Source organism: Bombus pascuorum, chromosome 12, assembly GCF_905332965.1.
Source record: "Bombus pascuorum chromosome 12, iyBomPasc1.1, whole genome shotgun sequence".
In the NCBI taxonomy this organism is placed as follows: domain Eukaryota; kingdom Metazoa; phylum Arthropoda; class Insecta; order Hymenoptera; family Apidae; genus Bombus; species Bombus pascuorum.
This window is the reverse complement of record NC_083499.1, coordinates 8,638,064-8,650,130: the sequence shown is the minus strand read 5'-3', so window position 1 is coordinate 8,650,130 and position 12,067 is coordinate 8,638,064. Positions and strand designations below refer to the sequence as shown.

At 30.2% G+C, this 12,067-nt stretch overlaps 2 protein-coding genes across 5 annotated transcripts; one reads left to right on the top strand and one right to left on the bottom strand.

Moving 5' to 3' along the window:
• Positions 1-461: 461 nt before the first annotated feature.
• LOC132913049 (Bardet-Biedl syndrome 4 protein homolog) lies at positions 462-6,908 on the bottom strand. Of its 3 annotated transcripts, XM_060970991.1 has the most exons (10): positions 6,481-6,908; positions 5,940-6,082; positions 5,736-5,848; positions 5,257-5,351; positions 4,911-5,073; positions 3,992-4,145; positions 3,297-3,419; positions 1,730-1,901; positions 932-1,125; positions 462-848 (listed from the first exon to the last, which is right to left on the bottom strand). In XM_060970991.1, the coding sequence occupies exons 1-10, from the start codon at positions 6,563-6,565 to the stop codon at positions 747-749; spliced, it is 1,344 nt and encodes a 447-aa protein (XP_060826974.1). In that variant the 5' UTR covers positions 6,566-6,908; the 3' UTR covers positions 462-746. The 3 variants fall into 3 exon arrangements, with proteins under 3 accessions (XP_060826974.1, XP_060826972.1, XP_060826973.1); XM_060970989.1 differs by lacking the exon at positions 3,297-3,419 and having other exon boundaries at positions 462-1,125; XM_060970990.1 differs by lacking the exon at positions 5,940-6,082 and having other exon boundaries at positions 462-1,125.
• Positions 6,909-7,200: 292 nt separating this feature from the next.
• On the top strand, positions 7,201-10,208 carry LOC132913042 (solute carrier family 35 member F5). Of its 2 annotated transcripts, XM_060970969.1 has the most exons (9): positions 7,201-7,476; positions 8,007-8,223; positions 8,302-8,439; positions 8,511-8,567; positions 8,671-8,934; positions 9,003-9,185; positions 9,254-9,570; positions 9,646-9,891; positions 9,970-10,208. In XM_060970969.1, exons 2-9 carry the CDS (start codon positions 8,062-8,064, stop codon positions 10,037-10,039), a joined length of 1,437 nt encoding a protein of 478 aa, XP_060826952.1. In that variant the 5' UTR covers positions 7,201-7,476; positions 8,007-8,061; the 3' UTR covers positions 10,040-10,208. The 2 variants fall into 2 exon arrangements, with proteins under 2 accessions (XP_060826952.1, XP_060826953.1); XM_060970970.1 differs by lacking the exon at positions 7,201-7,476 and having other exon boundaries at positions 8,082-8,223; positions 8,313-8,439.
• The last annotated feature ends 1,859 nt before the right edge of the window (positions 10,209-12,067 follow it).

The following is a 12,067-nucleotide window of genomic DNA, read 5'->3' as shown; positions in this document are numbered from 1 at the left end:
TTATTTCAGAATTTCAATTCAACGAAATAACGTTATGAACAGAGAGAGTAAGAGTGGAACTTAACGTAGAATATGGTATTAAAAAGGTGCGAGCCGATAATCTATACGGTAAGTAGCGAAAGAAACAATATCGTTTTATCAATATGTTCTCCTTTCTACTAGCCTTCATATATTATCCTTCCGTTAATCCTTGGTACTTGCGAAACGGTACCCATTGGGGACGTAACGAGTGTTACGAGTTAATGTAGCATAGTCACTCGGAGAAACTTAAATGAAAAAACTAGCTCTCCTTGGCACGTGGAGTGTTAAACGAGCACGAATAAACGTCAGGATATTCAGAGCCAACGATACAAGGATAATGAATAAAAAAAGAAAACAAACTTAGTTGAATTTAAAGGTGTATCGAGAATAAAAATGGAAAAATTGTATCTTAAAACTTAGAACCTCCTCTCTCAGCCGAATAAATACTTTATATTTAATTTATTCGTATACATTTTCAGTCTGCACGTTTCTATTTATGTATGTTTAATTCTCAGCTAATTTAGTTACATTTTTGTTTAATAATTTATATTTACTGTACAATCGAAATTCGTAATATTATTTATACGTAAAATGAAATATGAAGTCCGAATAGAAAGTTCAGGCTACATCATCGGTAGTACATACACTGTGAAGTCTATTAACAAGTGTCAAACTAACTACTTTGGAGGTAGATTCTTTATATTCAAATAAGCAAATGCAGCGGTTTAAACTTCATCCGAATTTAACATCCTTAGCTCTTCCTCCTGTTTACTGCTTGCTGTTTCCTGTTGTATTTTCGTTGACAATTTCTTCGCAGTCTGCGTTATCTGCCATAACAAATGAAAAGGAGAGGGCGAAATTAACGCGGAACAGTTCTCTCGTTCTCTCTAATCCTGTTGAAAACACTTGCCTGCACGTCTACGTCAATCACAGCCGTAATATCATTTAGCGCTGTTAAAAATTCAGCCGCGATATTCCCCTTACCCTGTGCCTCCAATATTATCGCATAATTGATTAATACCAGGGGATCTTGCGGTGAAAGAGCATGAGCTTTCTGCAACACTTTCTCCGCACCCTCCAGATCCTCCAGACGTTTTAGAGCGACTAAAGTAATAAAGAATTCCCCTTTTTTATTACCATCGTTCATTGCCGTGCTGGCTGACAACGATGGAAGAAGAAACGGAACGAATGTCGTTAGAATTTCTTATGCGACAATGACACAGTGACAATGACAGTAGGTTGTATTTTATCATTGAAAGAACACTGTCATTTCTCCAGCATTTTTTGTAAATAGTGAAGTATCGTAGAAACATATTATATCGTTAAACATATATTATCGTCGAAAGCTATGCTCTTCTCATCGTAGAAAATTTACAAAATTCCATATCTCCCGCATACTAAATTAAATTAAATTAAATTGTACTTATGAAATTAAAAAAAACAGCAGTGAACGTGGAAAAATTTAAATAAGATGAATTTGAAATCAAAAGGCAACTTTGAGTGTACTCTTGCGTTTGTGATGTGTACTCGTTGTACTTGTCACGTGAATTCGTATCAATTTGTACGCGATAAAATGTTTTACGAAAATGTAGAGTCAAAATAATCTATGGTTCTCTTTAAAAAGATGCTATCCAATTGGTTATAACGTTACCGAAATTATGTCTGTAATTAAAATACTTTTTCAAAATATCTATATAGGAAATCTTACGTCCAAGCAAGAGATACGGCATTGGATTTTTAGGATCCGCGCTAACTGCAGCACACAAATAAATTGCGGCTGAGGCTGGTTGGCCAGTGGTCAGAAAAACCATACCCAAATTATAGGCGGGCAGAAAGGCCATAGAATTGAGGTAGTGAGCTCTCTTCAAGCAGCTAATTGCCTGGAAGTAATTAGAGCGTTAAGCCGATAGATTGACAATTACGACGACACAATCAATAAATTGCAAGTGCGAGAGTAAATCAGACGAAGCAAATATTGTGCAAGGGTATTATAAAGCGATTGACACATAGCTAACACATAACTAACGAAATGATAATGGGAATTGATTGTCGAGATTGAAAATCGAATTCCGAGGAACGTTCTCCGAATTTTTTTGATTATTTAAAACATGATAGAAGATTCAGTGCCATAAGAAGACAATAAAAATTGATCCCTCCAATGAGGGAAACGCGTGATCTAGCATACTTTCTTTTTCTCATCTTGTAGGAGATCGTTTCCCATTCTCGAACTTTTTATCGACGACAAGGTAATTGAAGCTAAGCTTTAAATTTAATCCACTTAATTTTTAAATCTTGGCCTACTAACTACGTCCAGTAGAATAACAGTGAAGCAAATTAAGAAATTTGTGTTCCATGCACACTACTTCCTGAATTTTAATCATTGGATCCAAGTCTCCGTTACTGTCGTAGAGACATTTAATAACATCCACAGGTTGATTCTACTTATTAAACTACTTTAATCGAAGGCTTTGACGAACAGGATACTTCTCCGTGACAAACAATTGAAGAAAAACAGGTCGACTGCAGTAAATATTGCTTTCCAAACTTTTGTCCGATAAATTAAAGGAGAAAGTGGTTACTTATATACTTCATGCAACATTCTCAGAGGGAATTAGAAGTGTAATTTTTTTCTCATTTCAATTAGGTATAATAGGTTTTAATTTGCTTTCTCGACGATGGCCTAGGTTTTGCATTAGAAGATAGCCTAGCATAGAATACGAATTTACCAATTTGCTCCCGCTTCGGCTACAGCGGTGCATTACAAGTCTTGTCTCTTAATTGAGTTCCTCTGATTATGAGTCGCAAGTGCGTCCCGGCCGTCATTCTGAGACGCCGCTTCGCGTGAGCACCATCCCCTTTAATGAGCCTTAAATTGATTATCATCATTAAATCTGGCAACGTGCACGGATTCGCCTTGTCGTGAATAAAGTCCATGCCAGTTTGCAATTTGCTGTGTTCTCAGGGAAAAATTGTTGTATTTGTCTCTTTTTCTATTTTCTACGAACGTAATGAATTGTGTTCCAGTAGAGTGCAGATAGTATCACGTGTCACGATGCTATTTCTTCTTTTTCAAAGTGTCTTTGTTCTTTTCGTTGTTTACTTTTTCAACTTTGTACAATATAATATCGTTGAACGTGAGTATAGTCAACTTTCCTTAACTTCTCTTTAAACTTTAATAACTTACATTGTGTTACAAGCGTGTACAATAATGGTGGTAACAAACATCAAGACAAATGTAATTATGCAGACGAATAAATTTATCCGAATATACTTACGGCAACGAATTTCTGCTTGCCGTAAAAACACATTCCGACGTTATTCCATAAAGCATACGATTCTGGAATCGATTGCGCTGCCAACTTGTACTTCGACAGCGCAACATCGTACTCTTGGTGATTCTAAAGAGTGAACGTTTTAGTCTGTCAAACAATGGAAATTCCAAAGCACCGCGTATCTCTAATTAAATTCTTTAAGTACATTATTGAAATATTACGCGTGCTTTACACCAGAACGACTGCTTCGCCCCTAAGCAAGTCTTGCTCTACGATAGTTTATTTTGTTCTGACGAATTTACCCGCACGTTGATACAAAAGCGAATAAAATTTGAAATAAATGAAAATAAAGCTTACTTGGTACAAAAAGCTTACTATAGAATCTCTAATTAAGGTTGTTATTTATACTTTCAAGAATATAAAAACGAGATTCTTGACTAAGTTCTCTCATTAAGTTTCCTAGAAAAACAGAGTTTTCATCCTCAAATACTTTTTGTTAAATCCATAACTTAATATGCAAAATACAAATATTTGCGAATATTTATTATCGATAACTTTTATATCGTAACTTTTATAAAAAAAATGAAATAGAAAGTTCGGGTAAGAGTGTTCATCAATGTTGAAACAATTTCTCCTCTATTTGAAATCCAATAGCTGCCATTACCTATACACGTATGCTTCGAAAGTTATGTACTCACTTGGATTATAAAGGCTATCGGTAGAATTGCTCTCGTACAATTTGGAGAATGAGCGACTGCAGTGCCAAATTGTTGGAATGCTCGTTGAACATCGCCAATTTTAAGGTAGAGGAGTCCTAATTCAGTTGCGGCTTCTATGCTTTCGGGATTTCCACTGAAAGGAAATAAAGTAAACAGATGAGTGACAACGTAAAAAATAATATTTCTAGAAATTCTCTGATTATTCGTAGATAGGATTTTTCTCAAGTAAGGAATTTTTATCTCTCGATTACGCGATAATTCGATTATTAGAATTAGGTCACCCGAATATTTTAGAATCTTTTCTAGTAGAGTTCGAAATGACGCAATTTTTAAATTCTTTAGATGAAGCAAATAAAAGCAAAATCGTGTGCGTCTGTGTATTTGAAACAATCTGTTTTAATATTTTGTATCTCTTTATTTTTAAAGAAAGAAATCTAATATCTACAAGAATAAAAATTGTATAATACTGAATCAATTACTTTAAGTAAAAAATCAAGCTATATTTTTTTGTTTCAACAATTTTCATAGAATAATTTATTCGATTCAATGGGATACAGTCTTAAATGTTTAATCGATAATTTATACTAACATATCAACATCAGAAAAGTCAAGAAAATGTAATGTTAATCAACGTCGTGATAAATTATCTGCTTACGTTGTTGCTGTTTACTTCGCATCTTTTTTAATTTGAGATCTCTATAGTTAGAGTTTGCAACGAGAGGTAGAATATAATACTCTGGAGTATATCGTAAACAAGAACATTCGAACCCGCAGTCTTGCAACGCTGGAATTAAATCTGCACGCGCAACTTGTTTATGAAGTCACGAGAAAGTTTATTATAAAATACATTAAAATAAAAAATAACAGTGAAAAGACAATTGTACATACATATACATACCTAAGAGCAGCCGTATAAGCATTCTGTGCCTCTGTAACATGATCTTCGAGGAGACACATTTTCGCGAGAGCAATGTATGGCAATTCATTTTTCGTTAACTCGATCGATCTTTTTAAATGCTTTTTCGCTTCATACAGTTGATTCATTTTCGTATAACATTCGCCTAGAAAAAAATAAGAGACGATTCTACGAATTTTTCTGTGCAAAATGACTTATTATTGACAATATTCATGAACAATAATTAAAAACTTTTAAAAATTTAATAGCCTTCCTATTGTATTATCAATAAGTAAAATAATTATATATTTATATTTAGAAGGTTTAGTATAATGCAGTTAATACATACCTAGGTTAAAATAAATTTCCCAGTCTGGTATATTTAATATTTTCTCAGCCTCTAAGTATGCGTCGACTGCACGTTTGTGACTGCCCATTATTAAACTGTTCAACAATATTAGTAAGAAGGACACATTAAAAAAAGTTAGTCTTTATTTTCTATGTCTTCGGAAAACTCGATAACGTACGGATAATAATATTCTAATCATAAATAATAATCGCGATTTTATTCATTTTGATTCTTTTTCTTTGGTAAAGCTACTCTTGGAATGAAAATTTATTCGCAAACTTCTAATAATTTTCAAACATATATTACTCGTATCTTAATAAAAATATCAGAAAAATTGTTATTTGAAATTATTTTATTTCATATAGAACAACAGACGTTTCTTACATTACAACTTAATTGAATTGAATAATGCCTCACTACTATCTAAATCTGATCTCGTTCTCGAACAGCGTAGCTGGAATCAAATTTCCTTTACTTACAACGACTTGGCTATCTGCTTCACGTTATTAACGTTCGTTGAATTGACGTTATAGGCGGCTTGAAAGCAACTTAACGAGTCTTGAATTTTTCCTTCTCGCCTCAATATTAACCCCTATAAAAATTGAAGAAATAAAAAATTCGATATTAAAATTTCAATGTTGAAAAGATCGATTAAAAGATGTAGATGTAAAAATTTTGCTTACTTTCAAATAATTCGCGTACTCATTATACCCGTTTGATCTTGTCAGTTCCTGATCGATCAATATTTTACAAGTTTTATACTCGTGTCGCGTATAATGTCGATGCAACAACCAATTATTACTCTCTATCGCTGATATTTCTAGCGCTAATTCAATTACAAGAAGAATATAAAATTATATCGCGAAATTGAAAAAGCATTAAACATATATACATATGTATCCCAGTACAAAAAATATCTTTTAATCTCCCTTGTAAAATATCTATCTTTTTAAAATTCAAAATATTAATGACCACGATAACCGTTCACAGAAAATTTATTTTCTGTTATCTCATTGTCGTGGAACTCAAAATTTCAATTTCATTGACATGTTACAAGTGTTCTTATCTTTTTAAAAACCACGATTCTAATTTAACTTTTATCGAATATTATCACTCAAATTGTATATATATATATGTATATATATAAACGTATTTTCTAATACCACATAACCAAAATTTTACACAATATGTATAGTCTTTAAGTAGTACTATGCAAAGAAATACCTTTTTTCCCCTTATCATTTCTTAATCGTTGCGAGACAGTCGCTTGTTGTTGAATGCGACCATTACTAAGAACATTATTAGCCATTGTTAATGTACAAGAGTACGTTAGTACATAATTCACAGATATGTTTTACTTTTACGTCCAAACAACACTTTACATTCATCTATATGTTGTTGCTATCGTTTGTCATGACAACCCTTGTTCTAAGCTCTCTTCGTAAAGAATCAATTTAAGAGAAGAGAATCAATTTAACATTCTATTCTACCAAATTTTCTTAATTTTAACATTCAAAAAGATATAAATCTATCTTTCCAACAAAATATGAAACTAAAAAATAATATGTCGATATTGAATTAATTGCATTCCCGCGCACTTTTCTTTATCCCATAGCTACAAGCTCACATACATAGATAATAGAAACCAGAAGTTAGGACTTAGCAATCTTTATTATCTTTATCGTACATCCCTGTCATCTATAAAAAGGAATCTATAAAAAGGAATATGTAATAGTAATCAAAAAATATTTCTATATTACACTTGTATAGAAAAGAAAATAATTTGCAAATATAAATTTCCCGAAAAAAAACTACGGAAGACAATTTAAGAATAATAAAAAACAATGTTGAAATTAAACGTAAATGAGTAATAAATTAAAGATACCCTATCGCTATTGCCAATATAGCGCCATCAGAGTGATAACAGAACTACGGAACGTCATCAGTACATCAACATAGTTATGGCTACTAGTTCCGACGCGATAACAAAACGGAAATGTTAAAACTATCTAACATTTAAATTATAACCAATATAAATAAAAGAAAATTACCGAAAAGTCGAGCGAGAAAAATCTAAATTATATATAAACGTGTGAAGAGTGTTACTGAAGTGTTAAGTTAGGGAGCATAAAGTGCTCATGATTTCATAATTCCAAGATGTAGAATTGCTAAAGTATAAATTAATTACCAATGTCACAAAATTAAGGCTTGTCTTTAATTGTGAGTCAATTCTACTTAGAATTTTTGTCTTAGAGTAATAGAAAATCGTTATCTGCTCTTATTACAACTTTTATAGGTTATATTATGTATAGTTACTGTTTTATATATATTTCCCTCATGTCCACCTGTTATCAAACATAATCAACAAATATTTTTTTAAATATACACTTTCCATAGCTTTAATACTACATTTACTCAACATCATTAGACATGAACTTGTAGTTAAAATAAGACAATTAAATTAGTGAAACCTTGAACATTGTTTTTTTGTCCCCCCTTTTAATCCTTTGTTCCCTCTTTCCATTCTTTCTGTTATTTTCCAAACACGCTCGTTTAATTTACGTAATGATTATTATGCAAATTATGTTTTGTGTATCTATTTCATTACAGAGTAATCTGTATTAAATTACTTTGTGTGTTTATATTTCTGTTATATTTAGCATACAAATATTTTAAAAATTAGCAACAATTTAAACATTTTATGTTATTTGTAATTTATAGTTTTCATTAATCACTTTATAATTTTACAGCAATCAATATCATCATGACGTCATAATTAAAACAGTTAAACTCATTGATTGTATCATGAGCTGTTCTGTAGAATTACGACAGCGTAGACAGCAGGGGATGGCGGAGGATCCTCATAAACTTGCAGCAATGATGAATAAGTCTCAAAGACTTGTGTTGGGACTATTAGTTTTATTATTAGTTGATATCATTTGGGTTTCTAGTACTGAACTTACTAAAGTAAGGGTTATTTAAATTCTATATCTCAGTGAATTATAAAATATATCTTTTATCCAGTAATACGGTTTTATATTTCAGTATATTTACAGAGAAGCAGCATTTGAAAAGCCATTTTTTACTACATATATAAAAACATCAATGTTCACATTCTATCTGCTTGGTTTATGTTTTTGGCCTCCATGGAGAGATCAATGCAATAAACCAGCAACGTATATGGTACATTTAAATACAAATAATTCTTTTAACAAAATCAAATTTTCTGTTACTTCTTCATTTTCTTATTCCAGTTCATAGATCCTAACGTGGAAGATGATAATTTCTATTCAGAAGCTAACACAAGTTTGGTAAATAGAAATTCTGCTTTTATTATTTTTATTTTTTTTCGTTTACAAATCAATATATTAATAATTTTAATATTGATAATAATACAAATTTATTTAATTGCAGAGTGATCCAACATTTGTTCCAATAAAAACGCCAGATCATTGTGATCGTTCTTCAGGCACAGAAAGCGATGATTCATCAATACGCTCAGTAAGATTTAGTAAATTAGCAGAAGTTCGTCATATGTCGGAAAGTGATGCTACGGAAGCATTATTAGCAAGACTTAGTTATCAAGCAAGCTTGAGAGCTGGAGAACATGCAAGACGACAAGCTAATAAGTTTTCTGTTCAAAAAGTTGCTAAAATTGCACTTATGTTTTGTTTGCTTGTAAGTATTAACTTAATAAGCTACAATTATATGCGGTTTAAAATTAACATAAATATTTTTTATTGCAGTGGTTTATGGCAAACTATACTTATCAAATATCATTAGTAAAAACTGAATCAGGAGTTGTAACTGTATTGACATCAATTTCTAGTTTATTTACTTTATTCCTAGCTGCCTTCTTTCCTAGTAATGGTGGGGATAAGTTTACATTGTCTAAATTAGTTGCTGTCTCTATCAGTATTCTTGGACTAGTATGTATAATTATAGCAAAGCCTTTAATATAGAAAAACATTATTTTTACACTTCTTTATTTTCATAGGTTCTAGTTGGTCTTTCAGATTTAACTGTAGAAACTAGTAGAATACCTACAGCCATAATATTGGCTCTAGTCAGTGCATTTTTTTATGCGGCTTATATTGTATTTCTTAAGAGAAAGGTGGATCATGAAGATAAGATGGATATTCCAATGTTCTTTGGGTTTGTTGGACTTTTTAATTTGACACTTCTATGGCCTGTGTTTTTTATTCTTCATTATGGCCATTGGGAAGAATTTGAATGGCCAGATACTCATCAATGGACATTTTTAATTATTAATGGTTTGATTGGTACAGTTTTAAGTGAGGTGCTTTGGTTGTGGTATGTTCATAAGAAGTATTAAACTTAATTTTTCTGACTTAATATGTTTAATATTCGTCTTATACCTACTTGTAGGGGCTGCTTTTTAACATCATCCCTCATTGCGACTTTGGCAATCAGTTTACTCATGCCAATGTCAATGATAGCTGATGTGTTATTAAAAAAGGTCGAGTACCCTTGTATTTTCTATCTAGGAACCATACCAATGCTATTAGCATTTCTGACTGTGTCTTTTCTATCCTATTATGATAATTGGGATCCAGTCATGGATTTAATAAAAAGAATATACATCTGGATTTGTAGAAAAAATAGATCAATAAGGTAATCTACTTTAAGAAGGAATACTCTTATATAAAATTCAATTTTAATGAAATTAAAAAAACATATCTTTAATTTTAGAATACCAGATCTTGAAGCAGAGCAAACAGAATCACTCATAGGAATAAATAGCGGCGAACACGAAGCTTAATTCGACAATAATGAAAAAGATATGTAATAAATGTGTTTTGTGTATGTATATTTCTACACCTAACAAATGCTTCGTCAATATGCATAAGACATTATCAGTATATTGTGTATATGTCTTCTCAATATGAATACCTTCTTTAATAAAAGGATTTTGTATATAAATAACTGAATGATGTATGTGTATTTAATTACAAAGCATTTTCACGAAGCATTATATAAGCAATGTTAAACATTCTAAAATAATGATCATAATTTCTTTTCTACAATATATATGTCATTATATTAATTTGCCATAAAAATTAAGTTTCATTCATGTGCAGAATGTTATGATACTGCCAGACAATAATTGCACATTGTTCAATATATATATATATATTATTTAGAAGTAAAACTCACAAGAATGTTATTTTTCACTATTTTATAAAAGTCAAATAGCAGAACATTTCCGTATTTCTTAAAAAAGTTTGTTATGCTGATTTCTTATTTACTTATTTTCTTTTTTCAAAGATATTTTTATATTCTTTACAACGCATACAGAATTAAGGGTGTTAAAAATTATATTTAGCTTTTGTATCTCCTGCGATTTTTAAAAAAAATTATAGTACATTAATTGAAAATGAATTGTGATGTTTTATGTAAAATAATGTTGATAATGTAAATTGTGATAAGTACGTTAAAGACATTGTTTTCGTCACTAACATTGTGCTATTATTTAAGTATATCTGCAATAGTGATGTATGAAGATATCAATGCTGTGTACACTCTTTAGTTTCTCATTCTTCCTAACTTTTCACTTCTTCGCTTACATGCATTTGTGTCTAAAAACGTTTGAGAAACAAGAGTAATTATTTCAATAATAGTATCTTCTTATATAATCAAGGTATTGATAATAATTTTATGTTATATTTGTTATCAATATTGCATTATCTAAAGTATTACTTGAATAATTTTTTTAAATATTTCTTTTTTTTAGTATTGTTTAAAAATTACTTATAGAAAAAATATCAAAAATGTAGAAGAGCTTAATTTATATTTTGTTGTATATTTTCAAAATAACTTAGCAACTTATTATTATAAAAAAATATTTGTTAAATATTATGTACTTATTTAAAACGCAGTATGCCCTAAATTTTAAGACAACGCCAATGAGATATCTATGAAATTTTAATGATGTAAGACCTTTATAATGGAATTATATTTAGATTTTGGACCAATTTCAAATTCGATAATACTAAGAAATATGGTGGCTAGGGAAAATTGAATATTCACCAATGCATTTTATGGCATACATCATTTATATTTAATAAAAATGATAATTCTATCATCTTTCTTAAATCTAGTCAAAATAATTGTACTGATAGATTGCTTTATTGAAATGTATATTTTACACATAACATAACATCTATAATCAACTTCCTTATTTATAAAAACAGACTTTGCTCATAAAACGATGTTAATAACTTCTATGTTTTTATTAAAACAATGTGTACAATTTTCTTTAGTATGTTCCAAAATGGAAAACATGTTTAAATAAGTTATAATTAATGTTTACACAGATTTTAAATTTGCACATATGCGCTATACATACACATACATAACAAGGAGTTATACTCGTTATGTCATAGATTGTAATATTTTGTAAGCAGAATTAAGAAATCCATATATAAGTGTACAATTAGCTTGATATTGTGATATAACTATTATGGTGCGCAAATATACTTTAATTTAGTGTAATATAAATCAAGCTATAAGATGCAGATCATAGTTAATTGTTCCTACATCTACTACAATTGTATATTTATTGTACATACAATATTTTAATATTAAGATTAGAGTGATATACATGTTATATAAATACATCTGTCATTAATAAAACAAAATGACTGATTACCATAACACCTTTGATCTTTCTGTACAAAAAGTTATTGGCTCTTATTAAGAATAAAAATAATTGTTTCAATATGAAAACTTTTTTTATAATTGTACGTAGAAAAAACATTTGAATCCAGGAAAACAAAAATAATTTTAC

What these genes read in the sequence shown, in the direction of transcription:
- LOC132913049 (XM_060970991.1), bottom strand. Translation starts at nt 6,565, where the DNA reads ATGGCTAATAATGTTCTTAGTAATGGTCGCATTCAACAACAAGCGACT. An exon ending in AAGCAGATAGCCAAGTCGTT is followed by an intron (nt 5,352 to 5,735) that starts GTAAGTAAAGGA and finishes ATTGTTGAACAG; the next exon opens with TTTAATAATGGGCAGTCACA. An exon ending in GGAAATTTATTTTAACCTAG is followed by an intron (nt 5,074 to 5,256) that starts GTATGTATTAAC and finishes ATTTTTTTCTAG; the next exon opens with GCGAATGTTATACGAAAATG.
- LOC132913042 (XM_060970969.1), top strand. Translation starts at nt 8,062, where the DNA reads ATGAGCTGTTCTGTAGAATTACGACAGCGTAGACAGCAGGGGATGGCG. An exon ending in CAGAAGCTAACACAAGTTTG is followed by an intron (nt 8,568 to 8,670) that starts GTAAATAGAAAT and finishes ATTTAATTGCAG; the next exon opens with AGTGATCCAACATTTGTTCC. An exon ending in CACTTATGTTTTGTTTGCTT is followed by an intron (nt 8,935 to 9,002) that starts GTAAGTATTAAC and finishes TTTTTATTGCAG; the next exon opens with TGGTTTATGGCAAACTATAC.